This window comes from Carex rostrata, chromosome 19 (genome assembly GCF_964058835.1).
Source record: "Carex rostrata chromosome 19, lpCarRost1.2, whole genome shotgun sequence".
Lineage (NCBI taxonomy): Eukaryota > Viridiplantae > Streptophyta > Magnoliopsida > Poales > Cyperaceae > Carex > Carex rostrata.
Window position 1 is genome coordinate 4,862,260 of NC_135936.1, and position 16,468 is coordinate 4,878,727.

The 16,468-nt window shown below is 32.6% G+C and overlaps 2 protein-coding genes across 7 annotated transcripts; one reads left to right on the forward strand and one right to left on the reverse strand.

Annotated features, from left to right (window-relative positions):
• The first annotated feature begins 2,618 nt into the window (after nt 1-2,618).
• LOC144571497 (14-3-3-like protein B) lies at nt 2,619-16,401 on the forward strand. Of its 6 annotated transcripts, none has more exons than XM_078320812.1 (7): nt 2,619-2,783; nt 4,050-4,356; nt 4,978-5,065; nt 5,345-5,454; nt 5,808-5,956; nt 6,770-6,816; nt 6,979-7,345. In XM_078320812.1, exons 1-7 carry the CDS (start codon nt 2,720-2,722, stop codon nt 6,982-6,984), a joined length of 771 nt encoding a protein of 256 aa, XP_078176938.1. In that variant the 5' UTR covers nt 2,619-2,719; the 3' UTR covers nt 6,985-7,345. The 6 variants fall into 6 exon arrangements, with proteins under 6 accessions (XP_078176938.1, XP_078176935.1, XP_078176940.1 ...); XM_078320809.1 differs by lacking the exon at nt 6,979-7,345 and adding an exon at nt 16,119-16,401 and having other exon boundaries at nt 2,622-2,783; XM_078320814.1 differs by lacking the exon at nt 6,979-7,345 and adding an exon at nt 16,218-16,401 and having other exon boundaries at nt 2,622-2,783.
• Nucleotides 10,304-12,897, reverse strand: LOC144571540 (arogenate dehydrogenase 2, chloroplastic-like). The gene is made up of 7 exons (XM_078320867.1): nt 12,401-12,897; nt 11,967-12,135; nt 11,271-11,438; nt 11,081-11,163; nt 10,922-10,991; nt 10,737-10,811; nt 10,304-10,547 (listed from the first exon to the last, which is right to left on the reverse strand). The coding sequence occupies exons 1-7, from the start codon at nt 12,766-12,768 to the stop codon at nt 10,350-10,352; spliced, it is 1,131 nt and encodes a 376-aa protein (XP_078176993.1). The 5' UTR covers nt 12,769-12,897; the 3' UTR covers nt 10,304-10,349.
• Nucleotides 16,402-16,468: the final 67 nt, after the last annotated feature.

Here is a 16,468-nt window from a genome sequence, read left to right on the forward strand (position 1 = left end):
AAACCGATCTATTTCATTATTTATGCGTTTACATGTAAAATTTATAACTTTTTGAATTTATTTGGTATCAAGTCAAGCGGTCAAATGTGTGAGTTTTTAAGTTAATTTTAATACATTCATTTTTCGACATTTTTATCGCTTGATTTGAAACTAAAATAACTCGAAAATATAAAAAAATTTGCATGTAAATACATCACTCATAAAGTAAATTGGTTTGAACAGTTTGAATTAATCGTTTGAAGTCTATTCAATTAATTTTGAAGTTAGTGTCATGTGACACCAATGTCATACTTAGCTGGACTATTGATTAAAATCACGTCTTTGTAAATTGTAATTGATTATTAATAAAATGTTTATAGCCTTATCAATCATCATACATGCACGGTGTGTTAAAGTTAGCTAAAACTAAATGAACGATCGAGCAACATGACAGCTTTTACAATAATTAAAAAAGAAGAAGTAATATAGCTAATTTCTATGCTTGCGTGTAATTTTTAATATCTAAAAAGAAGACCTTTTGGGATTCAGAAAAATGAACACACATGAAGAGTTTGAAATTTAAAAATGACGCTGACAACTGGCAACATCCAATTGGTTCATGAACTCTGACAATTGTAGACGTCTTAATTAGTAATGGAAACTTGCTCCTAAGTCCTATCTGTACTTTTGCATTTATTTTTGTATTTTCTATTTTGTCTGACTTGAAGAAAGGGAAATGTGAACAGAAAGATAAGATTATATTTTGTTGAAACATTCAATTCGATAGAAAGTCTGTCAACTCCAGCACAGCAAGATAGCAAAGTAAACGGTTTCTTTGTTCATTGGGTGCAATGGTCGAAAAAATAAAAATAAAATAAAAAACGTGGCAAGAAGTCAAAAGTTTATCGCCAAGTCAAGACTTGGGCCCAATATTATGTCTCAATCCCTTTCAAACCACATCCTAATTTTATATTTTCACTATTTAAAAAATACTTTTTTGGAAAAGAAATTTCTCCGGCGACACACTGACACATCAGCTCTGATCCAATGAGAAAAAAAAAAAATCTGAAAGTCCATATTTAATTGGATGATAATATGGCTGGAGAAGAATGTATACCCATCATTTGCCCATTTTCCCTCTCTACTGATTTAATTAATTTTTGATTGTTTGAGAAATGGACTCGAATTTTTATGGAATCCAATTGTTTCAATTACGAACTCCATTAAAAGAAAATGAGTGAGTCTATGATACTATGCATATTACGATTTGGCACCGTGCTACGGCTCTATATTCGAGTTTTCAAATCCTAACGGTTGATCCGAACCGTTCATCTTGTTCTCCATATTAATATGTGTTTGAAGACCAAATTTTACATTTTTTGAAATTTTTTTACTATTTTTTTTAGATTTATTGAAAATCACTGTTTTTGGATGGTCCAGAATTTTCAGATCAAGTGATTTTCTAAATATCTAAAAAAATAGTAAAAAATTTCAAAAAATGTAAAATTTGGTCTCCAAACACATATTAATATGGAGAACAAGATGAACGGTTTGGATCGATCGTTAAAATTTGAAAACTCAAATATAGAGCCATAGCACAATAACAATTCGTGATATGCATAGTACCATAGACTCACTCAAAGAAAATTCTTGAATTATAAATCATAGTTCAAGGAGTGATCCTTTTATTCATAAAGGGGAATACGGATAACACATTTTTATTGTTTTATTTTTCAATGCGTATTGACTAAACCGTTCTTAATTTGAAATTACTTATTTCTGCAGATATTATAATAAAAAAATATGATTTTTGTTAACAAATCATGGTTAGATTAAATAAGTAAATAACAATAATTTTGTTTCTTTTCTTTGTGGAGTCGAAACAAAATAGACAAAATGATAATTACGGATCTCGTTTCAAGGGCTGAAATTAGCGAAAAGCCCCAGAACATATTTCAAATCCAACGGTAGTGATTTTCCCGCATCTCTTTGTACCCTATTTTAAGACCCCGCCGCAGCGATTTTTTTTTGCAAGGCTATCCGTACTTGGCAGGGCAAGAAATCCGCTCCTCCTCTCTACAGGCCCATGCACCTGGTGCATCGACGACCATACAGAAAATATACATGAAATATCTAAATTATGCAAAATGAACGTAATATTAACTACTAAAAGTATTAAAAATATATTAAAATTTATAGAGCTATGCCATCCTATTATTAGACTGACATAACAATAATATGAAGATTAATTTGACATTTTAACCTTTATATTTAAGTTTTTACATTAATAACATAACAATAATCTTATTGAGTGGAACATGTTTGATTTCTAAACAGAATTAATATTATATAAAATAATTTGCAATTTTGAATACAAAACACATGTCACAATAAATAAAAATTTACAAATATTATTATTAGTACTACAATAATATTGAAGACAAATTATTGATTCATGCATAAACAAAAACACACTCTACTGTTAGAGAATATGTAATTAATAAATTCAGGCGAAACGCATAACACGTCACCTGATAACTTGTAGCAAGTTTTATATTTTGAACCTGACATTCTGGAATACACCAAGTTCAGCTAGTTGTTAGCGCCTTTTCATCTCTGCTTTTTATCCTTTTTAATTCGCCCCCTTTCGTTGTCCTGTCTCCACAGAAAGAAAAAAAAAACGAGAAAAAGAGAAGAAATTTAAACGGAGTGACCAGTTAGATCCGATCGAGATCTCGCCATGTCGTCCAGAGAGAACTTCGTTTACATCGCCAAGCTCGCTGAGCAAGCCGAGCGCTACGATGGTATTGTCTTCCCCTTTCTTTCTCTCTCTATTGCTCTAAGATCTACTAATTTCTTGCGATTTTCGAGTTGTTGTTTTTTTGTTGTGTCCTACAAATTTTGGATTTTGCGACAGCAAGCTTTCCGATGCCTTTTTGTGTGTGTTATTAGTATGAATATATCTTAGTGAGCAATAAATGACGCTTTAACTGTATAGATGCACGTACGTGTTGTAGATTTAAGGTAATACCTTATACTTTATCATTATATCTTCAGAAAAACTTTGTTTTATTTCTCCTCCAGCACTTGTATTGCTGTGGTAATAGGCTTATCTGGCGAAGAAGCTATAGCGTTCTTATGCTGGAAACTATTTTCCAAGCCCAGGCAAACCCTGATCTTTTGACTTTTCCTAATAACTAGTCAAACAGACACACTTGCTTACCACAAAGGCATGGAGTTTAGAAGCACTGCCCTTTCTGCATTATTAACCGAGAAACAGAAGTCTGAAACTATTCTATTACCTATTTATACATATTTAGTGAATACACAGTGTGGTAATTGTACTGGTATTGTTATAAATTTTAATTTCTGTACTCATTTTTGTGAAGCATATGTCCAAGTCTTGTTTGGAAGCTAAAAAATGTAAACATAATTACCCAAGTTAAATTTGGTTTATACTTTATTCAAAAGAAATTCTTTTAACATAATTGGAGAGGTAATCTCTCTAAGATGGTTTCTGAAAATTTATTTATTTAGTTCTTTAGCCCTACTGATTAGGCCTCAATTTAGACTTTGTTCTCACCTGAGATCTCAGCTAGACAAAGAGTTGTTAAAATAAATTGAAACAGATTGAAATATTAAAATAATATTCGCTAAATAGTCTTGTGTATAAAACCTTTCTTTTATATAGATGGCAGATATAGTGATTCATCTGTTCATATGTTTTGGCTTGAAGTTGCTTTTGGAGCCTTATTGAATTCTTGCCTAGCCTTGATACTCCATTTGAACAGATATACTTCTAGAAAAAGAAATACTTAATCAAATGCTCTTATACTGAAGCAATTTATAATTATTACAAATGGGTTTCATTGATATTTATTGAACAGTCTTATGTCTTTTGGTTTTGTTATGTACTTATTTTCTTAACCTTATGGATGCCGTGAAGCTAGCCTCAGCAATGATTGAAGAAGTAAACAATAGCCCAAAAACATATAAAAATAAAAGAGGGAATGAAAACCAAATTTAAAGATCTGGCTAATACACTATCACACCTATCTTATCATCTTCAGAGATGGTGGAGGCGATGAAGAATGTGGCCAAACTTGATGTCGAGCTTACAGTGGAGGAGAGAAACCTATTATCAGTGGGATACAAAAATGTGATTGGCTCAAGGCGTGCCTCTTGGCGCATCCTCTCATCAATCGAGCAGAAGGAAGAGGCCAAGGGCAATGAGGCCCACGTCAAGCGCATCAACGAGTACCGCCACAAGGTTGAGACTGAGCTCACTGGCATCTGTAATGACATCATGGCCGTGCTTGATGGCCACCTCATTCCTTCTGCCACTGCTGGGGAGTCATCTGTCTTCTACTATAAGATGTGGGTTTGTTTCTTTTAATTATTGCCTGTTTTATTTACTGTACTGGTCATTTATAAGTAACTCACTATAGACGTGTAAACCTGCGACTGTGAACTGTTTCATTTTTAAAGAGTTAGGACATGCATTGAAAATATTTGGACAAGCAAATTTGATTAGAATTTTGTGCTGTATATGGAGAGTTGCTATGCAAGAAACTTAACAAGGACACAGTCTGCATACAATAACAACAATGCAATTCTTAGCTTGCTGAAGTGCAAATGCATCTTAAGTGGACTATTGAAAGGAATGCATCTTGTCTCATATACTGGTTTTTTACTTTTAACGAACTTGGTTACTTGTTTAAACTTTTACCATGGTGTTAAGCTCTAGAAAACTAGAAGGACAAATAGTGAACCTGTTGGGTTTGAGATCATTAAATGCATAGAACACGGATGTAATTCTATGGTGTTTACATGTATTTGAAATTTCTGTACATAATCAAATTGAAGTATTAGACAAACATGAGAGATTGATGAACTGTTCAATAAGTATGGGACATCAGTGCTCATAAATTCTCATCACATTTACATTTGGTGGTGCTTTAGAGACTGTTTTTTTTTAATTTTGTGATGGTGGTGCAGGAAGGGAGACTATTACCGTTACCTTGCCGAGTTCAAGTCTGCAAATGAGAAAAAGGAGGCTGCAGACCAATCTCTTAAAGCTTATGAGGTACATAATCTTGTGACTCTTTTTGGTTGGCTCTTGTATTTACATAATTATGAACAGTGTGTGGTTAAGTGTTATCATTATTCAATTATCACTTATCATTTGCTTTCTTACACAGTTTGCAAATCCATAAGAAGGCAATTTGAAGCCCTCGCTAAATTGTTGAGTATATTGAAATGATGAATATATGCGGGCATTGTCCGTCATATTTATCATCCCTTCTTTTTAAATACAAATTATTTTATACAAAACACTAATCCCTGTTCCCACTGAAAAATGTAGGCCGCAACCACCACTGCTGAGGCTGAGCTCTCACCGACTCACCCAATTCGTCTTGGATTGGCTTTGAACTTTTCTGTGTTCTACTATGAGATCATGAACTCCCCTGAGAGGTATAGATATATCTCCTCTTTTCTTTTAAATAGCTCTGTAACTCTGGTTGTTATTGAAAGTGAACTATCTTAGATCCTTCGAAAAAAAAAATAAAGAATTCCCAGTACAATTGCTCTTTTGGATTTGTATGGCAGGGATGTTTTGATATTCTCAAGTTCTCTAGGGTTTTTTAGACCTTTTTGGATGCTATATACTTAACACCAAGGATTATGTTTATTTAGTTTATGGCTATATCTATGGCATATTCTTTTCTTCTGTTTTAGTGGGATTTTTATGAATGAAATGCCGGGGTGATTAAGGTTATATCATGATTACCTTACTGCTTCTGATACTTACTTAATTGATCAATCAGGGCATGCCACCTGGCAAAGCAGGCATTTGATGAAGCTATCTCAGAGTTGGATTCACTGAGCGAGGAGTCTTACAAGGATAGCACATTGATCATGCAACTTCTCAGGGACAACCTCACTTTGTGGACTTCTGACATCCCAGAGGATGGAGGTATGTGCTCCTAACCTTTCTTGTAACAAGTACACCCAATTTTGCTGTGGAGGACATGTAATAGAATAGTAACTTAAGCTATTAAACAATATATATGAGTCAGGTTCTAGTTGAGTGTTGGACTAAAGAGGATTTGTTAGTGCATGAGATAGGTAGGAGTTTTGGGACTTGTGAGGAACTAAAAAGAGGATGGATTGCTATGATTCGTTATTATAATAGGTTTGATGGAGGTTTGGGTTTTAGAAAGATCGCTCCTGAAAAATGTCAGAAGTATCCTGGATGTTCCTGTAAAACACACAAAAAAACAGAAAATTATTTCCTTTTAAGGATTCAAAAGGGGGTAATGTATCATGTATGAAATCTTTGCAAACAAGCATAAGTGTGATATGCAAGGCATTTCTCATTTGTCTTGTATCCTGGATATATTAGACATTTTATACTTAGCATGAAACTTTTTGTAGGGGGGGAAATAAAACTTTGATCCCTTTATATAATAAAAAATTTGCCATTTATATCAACCGTTGTCTTTTGTAGGGGATAAATGAAACTTTGACTCTGTTTTATATAATTAAAGGAGACATTTTTTGCTATATTTCTGCCCCAATGTTATTTACAAGCCATACCAAATTCTTCTGTTATTCTAAAATGATAAATATGGGCCTAACCTCTAAATTAGTCACTAATTGCAGCATGCTTTTCTGACCAATGCTGTTGTCCTATGAACACTTTAAAGCACAGTATTTTTATTCCTAAAAGAAGTTATAGATTTTGTGGTGTTTTGTTGAGCTTAGTTGTTTCTCTTGGCATTTGTAGAGGAGGGTAGGGACGCAGCTAAGGCTGGCGGGGCTGATGATGCTGAGGTATGTTTCCTTTTGTTGTTTTTTTTTTATAAATTTAATGTGTGTGTTAAAATGTTCTATTTATCAACCCACTGGTATGGTGTTGGTATCGATAGCATATGTTACATGCGTTGTTAAATTATTTCCCCCTCTTAATTCATGCTCTTTTTTTTTGGTTTGTAGAGCTGAATTAGATTTTGATTTAGATTATCAAGTCTTGATGAGTTGGACATGCAAGAGTCGTCCCTTTTAAAGTGATTTTTACGTTTCCTATGTTCTTGCAGTGATTTGATAAAGCCATGGGGTCTTCAATCGAACAGATCTACTTTTCATTTTTTTTCTTTTTGTTTCTTAAATTAATTTATTTAGATTTTTAGAATGAGTGTCTTTTTTTTATTTTAGGGTTTCATGAACAATATTTTGTATGGTTTCATGATGCAACTCAACATGTATTACTGTTGTAGCTTAATTTGAATTATGTATGTCAAGAGTTTGGCATATTACTGAGAGCAAGCTGATAAATTTATATCATAATACTTGTCTTTTGAGGGATCAACAGTATGAATGTGATGTAGTTTTTTTACTTTTTTTATTTAAAATTTTGGACAAGTTCATATGACTAGGATGCTTTCATTTGAACATAGCTTGAAATGTTATTGGGTTAATATGTAAATAGGCTGTACAATATTCCGTCATTTTTTTAATATCCAACATTAAAATAAAATTAATTGAAATGTCCAAGATTTTTGAAGAATTATAAAAATTCTTAGGTTGCTGAGTTTCTTAGATGGTTGAATTTTACTTTTGAACTGCTGAGAAACTCGACATAATTTTGTTTTTGTTTTTGTTTTCTTAGGTTTTTGCCAAAAACTTTTTTATTGGATTTATGATTTTTTTATTTAATTATAAATTTTTATAATTTTTTTATTAAAATATTAGAAATATTTTTATATTTTTTTGAAAATAGATGAAACATTATATTATTTAATTTTCTAGAAAAAGTACCAAATAACTTTGATCAATATGTTTTAGTCTGGATTTTTTACATAATATTTCTTTGCTACAGGAAAAATATAAAAATACTTGGATTTGAGTTATTAATCTCAGTTCAAAAGTCACTTCGTGATAAATAAAGAAATTAATGTGGTTCTTTTAAAATATTAAAATTCTAAGGTTGTCCATCTATTTTTCTAGAAATTATTTTATATTTTTTAATATTTTAATATTTTTCTAAAATCAATTCTAAGAAAATACATGAAATAAAATAGGTATTAGGACCACAATAATTTTTTAATTTACTAAGAAATAACTTTTGAACCGGTATTAATAACTCACATTTAAAACATTTTCATTTTTTTTCCACTAACGCAGAAATATTTTAATTTTTCTTAAAGTTGCAAAAAATTCCGACTGAAAAATGTTGACCTGGATTATTTTTTATAGTGTTTCTAATAAATTAAATTATATAGTATTCCATCTATTTTCAAAGAAATATAAAATCATTTTAAATATTATAATAGAAAAAATAAAAATATCATACAAATTTCTAATTAAATAAAAAAAGATAAATCCAATAAAAAAGTTTCTGACAGAAACTTAAGAAAAAAAAATTATGTTATTCGGTCACCAAGTTTCTTTGTGATCCAAAAAAGAATTCAGCCGTCGAGAAATTCGACGACCTCGGCATTTTTAAAATTTCTGAAATTAAAAAAATGCACTGGGTATTTGTATTATTTTTTATTTAATATTAGATATTATTAATAAAAATTTCGGTACAACCTGTGACAGCTAAAGCCTGAAATGCATTGGGTTAACATACTTTTTCTTTTCTTTGAGGTTTCTCTGCCATAATTATTTATTAGACCAAATGTATTTTTAACCAATAAATTAAGGACCTCCGAGTAGTTTTGGTTAGAGGCTTCTTACAATCTTACGACATGATCCATATCATATTGGTTTTCTAACCGAGTGGATTTTCTTAATAAACAAAGTTTAGAGACATGGGTACATTTGTTTGCTTATCCAATAGTGGTTCTAAGAATAGTAGGAAATATTGGTATCGGGATCGGTCCCGGTCGATTCGGATTGAAAAATCGGACTTTTTGGCCAGAAGCTTGTTTTACACTAAAAAAAGGAAAAAATTGATAAAAAATTAATTTGTCAATAATTTATGTTTAGATAAATGATTACAATCAAATAATCCACTAATACAATATAATACAAGCATTAAAACTATAAACACACTCTTTCACTGCCAGAAACTATGTCATGCTGGCTGAATCACTTCATCGTCGTTTGTATTATGATAAAAATGAAGATATTGTTGTCCGAAACAAAAAAAGAAGACACTGTAAACTCAAATGAAAGATTATTAACATATTTAATCACGAGTTCATATTTCTCTATTTCAGCATAGTTGATACTTGATACTCTATTTAATCAATGAATGTGACAAGTTTTCACCATGTGCATAGTTTATACTCTATTTAATCAATCACGGGTTCAAGTTTTCAGACAAATAATGATCAGAATCGAACCAGAATGGCAGAAATTGGATGAAAAACACAAAATCCACAAATATTGGCAAGGTATCAGATCGGTCTCGGCCGATACCGATACGTATCAGTCGATCCGGATTGGTATTGGCTGATATTTCCTACTATCGTTCTAAGGACCTCAAAGTATATTTACTTGACCAATAAAAGAGGAGGTAGAATCTGAGTTGTTGCTCTAGTCGGGTGTTTGATTTACATCTTCGTACTATCTGAATTAAAAATGGCTAAGGCACCACCAATGCATATGCTTGGAGTGGCATTGTAGATTGAGCAAGCTGAAGGGAAGAAGAGGCCATTCTATCTTCTCTCTTTTCTTTCTGTTTCTTCTTGTTTAGAAACTATAAAAATAATGTGAACTGTGGTGCTAGACGTACGATATATCTTCTCTCCTTTGTTTACTTTCCTTTATTAGTTTAGAGACCAAAAGAAAGTAAGATGTGAGGCTTGAAAAATGCATCAATTGCGTAAAGGATTTTTATAGAACTGAGGTTATAGTGCAAGAGGTACAAGCGTGTGTCATGTGCGCATCTAGTGCCATATCATTTTTCTTATTAGACGTGTGTCGGCCAACATAAATTATTCTTACATGTGTGTGGGCCAATATTAAAGTAGGACCTACATTAATTGGAGAATTTCTATTCATAATGAAAAAGGTACACAATTTTTATGCCAATATTGCAATAAAATATCCACCGATTCTATCAATAAGAATATTGCAAATTGTCTCGAGTAAAAGATGGGCAATTATGATTTGGTAAAAAATAAAAGTTTTACAGGGTTCAATAAAAAAGAAAAGTTTTACAGGTGAAAAAAGAGCGATACTTGACAAAAAGGAATATGTTTACACGTCATTTGTTATTTATTCCAATAATCACCGTAGGAGTAACATGCTAAACATTATTATTATATAGCTACTAAAATAATGATATTATTAAATAGATATTCCAAAGATACAGTCTTCATTATCTGTGCAGTAGAAATCTCCAAGCTCTGCAGGAACTACCTGTGACTGGATACAGCAACGGCTTCAGATAAATTCATTTCTGGTATAGTGAGAGACGTGAGTTGTGTAATGCTCGTCTTATTGGAGGCGTCTTGCATAGGCACTCTCTCCACTATTTGTTTTCTTAATATATCATGTAACCTGCCGTATAACTTCTGTTTCACCGTCTCAAATGCTCTGTCGAGGTTATCAATCTGCATTTGGAGTTCAAAACAGGGTTAATAAAAAATATTCAGCAGTTTCATTTGAACAAATTTGGGAGATTTATTTATGTTGACCAGAAATATCAAGAGCGTGAATCACGTTGTACACTCTTCCTTTAATTTGTTATAATGACTATTTGTTTTTTGCATATTGCAATTAAAAAATACAAAAACACTTGCCTGCTCAGTGGCATTGACATTGTACATGAAGAGCCCATAGTAAAGATCAAAACTATCACTAACAGTGTTTCCAGTCTGTCAAATTGAAAAAAAAATAATCATTTTAGACAATTCTCATTGAGCATAGAATTATCAGTAATCCAATTTCATCTTAATTTGAATTTGAATGTACCTTAATTACTTACCAGTTGTAAAAGAGTCTCATAGCCCTTGGTATTGATTGGAGTCGATTCCAAGTTTAGATGAGATAAAACTCTGTCATAAAGGAGAAACTTATACAGTCAGTATATCATATTAGATAAGAACAGAAAAATAAAATTATATTGCTCTTTGCATTTGATTACCTTCCTATGGTATGTGTAATAAATTGACTGCCAGCTGCATGGCGATCATGTTCCTCACACGACATCTCCACCATTCGACAGCCCTGTCATAAATTCAAAATTTTAGATTGTGATGTGTCGTTTCTTTTCTCCGATGTACCAATGAAAATTGCCAAAACAATAATTCCTTTTTTAGGTATAATGTTCGAACCTCTTGTTCAAAAATGTTCAGGAATTGAGTGCATTTTTCTGCCTGGGCCCCAACATCAGTCACTCGAACTTTTTCGAAAACAAAGGGAAGCTCAGTCCATCCATTCTTACCGCTCTCTGGACCAAACATAGGATGTGTGCAAACAATTCCAAATCCAGGTGGCAGAACCTAAAAGAACAATACATCAACACATGAAGCGCATTGCACGAAATTTGCAATATTATGTATGTCAAGAGAATATGCAAAGTATATTCCTTTTTCTAAGTTATGAAAGGAACTTGTTACAGAAAATCATGTCAGAGTTTAATTAGTGGGAGAATTAATCTAAAGATCTTCAGGTTGGCGATGGAAAAACTATTGGCTATAAATATGACGCTAAACATGTTGACTAAGTGTAGCCACAGGTAATAATTGATATATAATGGGGACATTTAATTAATGGGAATAATCTTCAGTTGACTAGCTAGTTTTCTTTATTCTTTCTCTTTCTTATTGACAATCAATAAGATGATACAATGGAAGATGCAGAAAAATTGAGGTGCATAATTGCATAATGTGATTTACCTAGTAATGAAAAAAATAGTCTTTTTAAGTTTTCCATTGTTGAGAAGATCCAAAACCAATGATGACCTTTTTTTCCTCCCAAACTCTCTAGAGGAAAAATAATGGAAACAAAAGGGCTGAAAGATATTATACCTCAATAAAAAGATTTCTTGGGAATTGCTTGACTGACAAAACATCAGCAAAAATTGTGTCTGGTTTCAGTTTATGAATTGGTATTGAACGAATGATGTTCTCAGTTGAGAGAATTGAGCTACACACCAGTATCACATCAGGTTGTTCTTCACACAATGCCTCCATGTTTCTACAATTAATATTAAATTTTAGAATATGAGCTCTCATTGTATCTCGTAATATATATTTTTTTATTGATCTTAAACCATGGCACTTGGATTATATTTTGTATTCTACTGAAAATAATTAAAGGAAGGATAAATTACAAGAATTTAACATTATGCATTCTTCTCTTTGTAAACTTCAGTGGCATTGTAAAACAGAGGTACCGTATCATATATACTCAGCACAATTAATGAACTAGATCCCTTCAGAATTAAATAAAAATGCTATACCTGAAAAACTGGATCCCATTTTGCTCGCAATACTCCGAATAATCCGAACGAGAGGTGGCAAGAACAGAGTGGCCTTGCCTTCTCATTCCTTTTGCGATAAACTGCCCGAAATTCCCGAATCCAATTATCCCGATCTTCAACGGTGCCAACTTGGTGTTCTTGTCACCAATGATATGGTTACACGTGGCAATCTCGGTCGTTCCATTAACACAAGTTAGCTTAGTAATAGCACGAGCATTGCTTACTAAACTTTTGTTGGCACATTGTGTAAAAGGGAACACCGTTTTAGTGAAAAATGTGTTGGTTTTTGTTTTGAAAATGCCATTTGGCATTGTAGATTGAGCAAGCTGAAGGGAGGAAAAGGCCATTGTATCTTCTCTCTTTTCTTTCTGTTTCTTCTTGTTTAGAAACTATAAAATTAATGTGAGCTGTGGTGCTTGACGTACGATGTATCTTCTCTCCTTTGTTTACTGTCCTTCTAGTTTAGAGATCAAAAGAAAGTGAGATGCGGGGCTTGAAAAACGCATCAATTGCATAAAGGATTTATATAGAACTGAGGTTATAGTGTAAGAGGACAAGCGTTTGTCATGTGCGCATTTAGTGCCATATCATTTTTATTATTAATTTATTATAAATGTGTGTGGGTCAACATCAATTATTCTTACATGTGTGTGGGCCAAAATTAATTGGAGAACTCCTATTCATAATGAAAAAGGTACACAATTTTTATGCCAATATTGCAATAAAATATCCACCGATTCTATCAATAAGAATATTGCAAATTGTGCAAATTGTCTTGAGTAAAAGATGAGCAATTATGAATTGGTAAAATATTTTTATAGATCAAAAGGTTAGAAATAGAGATAAAATAATCACTTGTTTGTTTTCATGCACAATTTTTTATCTCATCCATTGGTGAGAGAAACCACTGAAAGGTCGTTAAGAACGGAACCAGATCTCCTGCCTTCTGGGGTGCAGAAAATTCCTGCCTCCAAAGTCACTGCGGAGTGGGCCCGATTACTGTTAAAGGATTTAGGATTAAAATGATTTTAGGTTTAGAATTATATGGGGACCCACTCTGCAGTGACTCTGAGGTCAGACGATTCGGTTCCAAGCGTGTGTCACGTGCGCAGAGGTACAAGCGTGTGTCACGTGCGCAGAGGTACAAGCGTGTGTCATGTGCGCATATAGTGCCATATCATTTCTAATTTTGTATGCATGTGTGTGGGCCAACATCAATTATTCTGACATGTGTGTGGGGCTGTGGGCCAACATCAATGATTTTTTAACTTTATACGAATTAAAGCACAAATAATACTGGCAATGTTTTATTGCGAATAGGTTCTGTTTGGAATGGAATCTGCTCCTTTTCTTGAGAAAAGGAGACCCTCCTATTCTCCAATTCGAACCGTTTAAAATCGATCAAACGGCTTCAATTACATCTAATTTATTTTAATAGATTATATTGATATAAAAGAAAAAAATAATTGAAGCCGTTTGATTGATTTTGAACGGTTCGGATTGGAGAATAGGAGGGTCCTCCTTTTCTCAAGAAAAAGAGCAGATTTGCTTCCGTTCTGTTTTTGAATTAATATGAAATTGTATAGTGGTGGATCTCATCGTAAAGCAGTGGATTCTATCTTACTGAAATTTTTATTTATACCATAATAAAAAAAATTCAAAATACTCTCATTTGATGAGAATTCGAAAACTATCCAGGCTGTCAAATCATTTAGCAGTTTCAAAGAATAGAGGCCGCCAATTGACTATGTAATCCCAGTTTAGGTGCCTCCAAATAAATTGGTGAATCCTATGGCCCCAGTCTGTGCCACGCCGATTGAATTTGAAAATTTATATGATTTTTAAAACCAACATAAGTAATTATGCTTAGAGATCTGTGTCACTTATAAAAAGAAAAGTTGGGTTGTCAATTTATTTAGAGGCTCCTAGATTGAGACTGCAAAGCCAATTGGTTGCCTCCAATCTTTGTGGTCGTTAAATAAATTGACAACCTGAGTGAATTTCAAATTCCCATCAAATTGAAGTATTTTGATTTATTTTTCTTTATAAATATGGTAGAAATAAAAATTTCGGCCCACCTTGAGGGAATACACAGACAATGCGGTCTTACAAAGTTTCTACCAAAGGACTAACAAGGTCGAATAATTTTTTGGATTCTTATTTAGTTATTTGATAATAGATAACCTAAACACTAATGTAATATTTAATTAAAGTCAACGAGGGTGACTTCAAAAGGAGTAACAGACCCTTCTTAAATAATTTATTATACAATTTTTAAGTGAAGTTAAGTGGGATCTTAAGTTCTCCTGACCAACAAAGATTTGATTAACTTTTGTTTTTAGTCAAGAAAGGTAGTTAATTATCATTGATATTTGGCACCATTAATTCCAAATCATTCAACTAGGATGCAAGTTGGGGAAGGTTTATTGTGCATATTCCTAATTTCAAAAAACAAAAATAAAATAATCCCCGAATAAATGTCTGATTCCAGATATAATATCATAATATTATGTCAGGCCACAGTACAGATCATCTTTTATTGCCAGAATAGTAACTAAACAGAATAGCTGCATGATCTTATGCACCGATATGGCCGCATACGATCAGACATTTGGACATTCTTGTGCGGGCTAAACCGAAAATATTTGGTAATAGTATTATTTAATTGGTCGGTACTCTGTCCAACTGCCGCGCGCGATCCGCGTGCTTACCTTCATTTTTAATGTGTGCATTATTGGTGCCCCATACCATTTTTTTTTTTAAATAGAACTTTAAATATTTCAAGCTCCACCCATTCTGTAGATCGGTGTAGGCACAAAATGTTTTATATATAACGTAAGTTTATATAAACTGCTTTCACCGATTTATAGCTGTTTTTCATAAAAAACAAGTCAAACTTACTTGTTTCGTTAAAATAATTAAGTTCAATTCTATTTCAAAATTATTTGCTTTTAAGGATTCAAAAGGGGGTAATGTATCATGTATGAAATCTTTGCAAACAAGCATAAGTGTGATATGCAAGGCATTTCTCATTTGTCTTGTATCCTGGATATATTAGACATTTCATACTAAGCATGAAACTTTTTGTAGGGGGGGCAAATAAAACTTTGATCCCTTCATATAATAAAAGATTTGCCATTTATATCAACCGTTGTCTTTTGTAGGGAAAAATGAAACTTTGACTCTGTTTTATATAAATAAATGACACATTTTTTTGCTATATTTCTGCCCCAATGTTATTTACAAGGCAGTGAGATATTGATGCTAGTTTTTTTTTTTCTCCAACAAAAGCCATACCAAATTCTTCTGTTATTCTAAAATGATAAATATGTGCCTAACCTCTAAATTAGTCACTAATTGCAGCATGCTTTTCTGACTAATGCTGTTGTCCTATGAACACTTTTAAGAACAGTATTTTTATTCATACAAGAAGTTATAGATTTTGTGGTGTTTTGTTGAGCTTAGTTGTTTCTTTTGGCCTTTGTAGAGGAGGGTAGGGACGCAGCTAAGGCTGGTGGGGCTGATGATGCTGAGGTATATATGTTTCCTTTTGTTTTTTTTATAAACTTAATGCGTGTTTCAAAATGTTCTATTTATCAACCCACTGGTATGGTGTTGGTATCGATTGCATATGTTACATATGTTGTTAAATTATTTCCCCCTCTTAATTCATGCTCTTTTTTTTTGGTTTGTAGAGCTGAATTAGATTTTGATTTAGATTATCAAGTCTTAATGAGTTGGACATGCAAGAGTCGTCCCTTTTAAAGTGATTTTTACGTTTCCTATGTTCTTGCAATGATTTGATAAAGCCGTGGGGTCTTCAATCGAACAGACCTACTTTTCATTTTTTTTGTTTTTGTTTCTTCAATTAATTTATTTAGATTTTTAGAATGAGTGTCTTTTTTTATTTTAGGGTTTCATGAACAATATTTTGTATGGTTTCATGATGCAACTCAACATGTATTACTGTTGTAGCTTAATTTGAATAAGTATTATATTCTTTTTTGAATTTTTGGTGAGCTGTGATAAATAGGCACACAAGGGAGT

What these genes read in the sequence shown, in the direction of transcription:
- LOC144571497 (XM_078320809.1), top strand. Translation starts at nt 2,720, where the DNA reads ATGTCGTCCAGAGAGAACTTCGTTTACATCGCCAAGCTCGCTGAGCAA. An exon ending in ATCATGAACTCCCCTGAGAG is followed by an intron (nt 5,455 to 5,807) that starts GTATAGATATAT and finishes TTGATCAATCAG; the next exon opens with GGCATGCCACCTGGCAAAGC. An exon ending in TGACATCCCAGAGGATGGAG is followed by an intron (nt 5,957 to 6,769) that starts GTATGTGCTCCT and finishes TGGCATTTGTAG; the next exon opens with AGGAGGGTAGGGACGCAGCT.
- LOC144571540 (XM_078320867.1), bottom strand. Translation starts at nt 12,768, where the DNA reads ATGGCCTTTTCCTCCCTTCAGCTTGCTCAATCTACAATGCCAAATGGC. An exon ending in CAAGAAATCTTTTTATTGAG is followed by an intron (nt 11,439 to 11,966) that starts GTATAATATCTT and finishes TTGTTCTTTTAG; the next exon opens with GTTCTGCCACCTGGATTTGG. An exon ending in ATGAGACTCTTTTACAACTG is followed by an intron (nt 10,812 to 10,921) that starts GTAAGTAATTAA and finishes TCAATTTGACAG; the next exon opens with ACTGGAAACACTGTTAGTGA.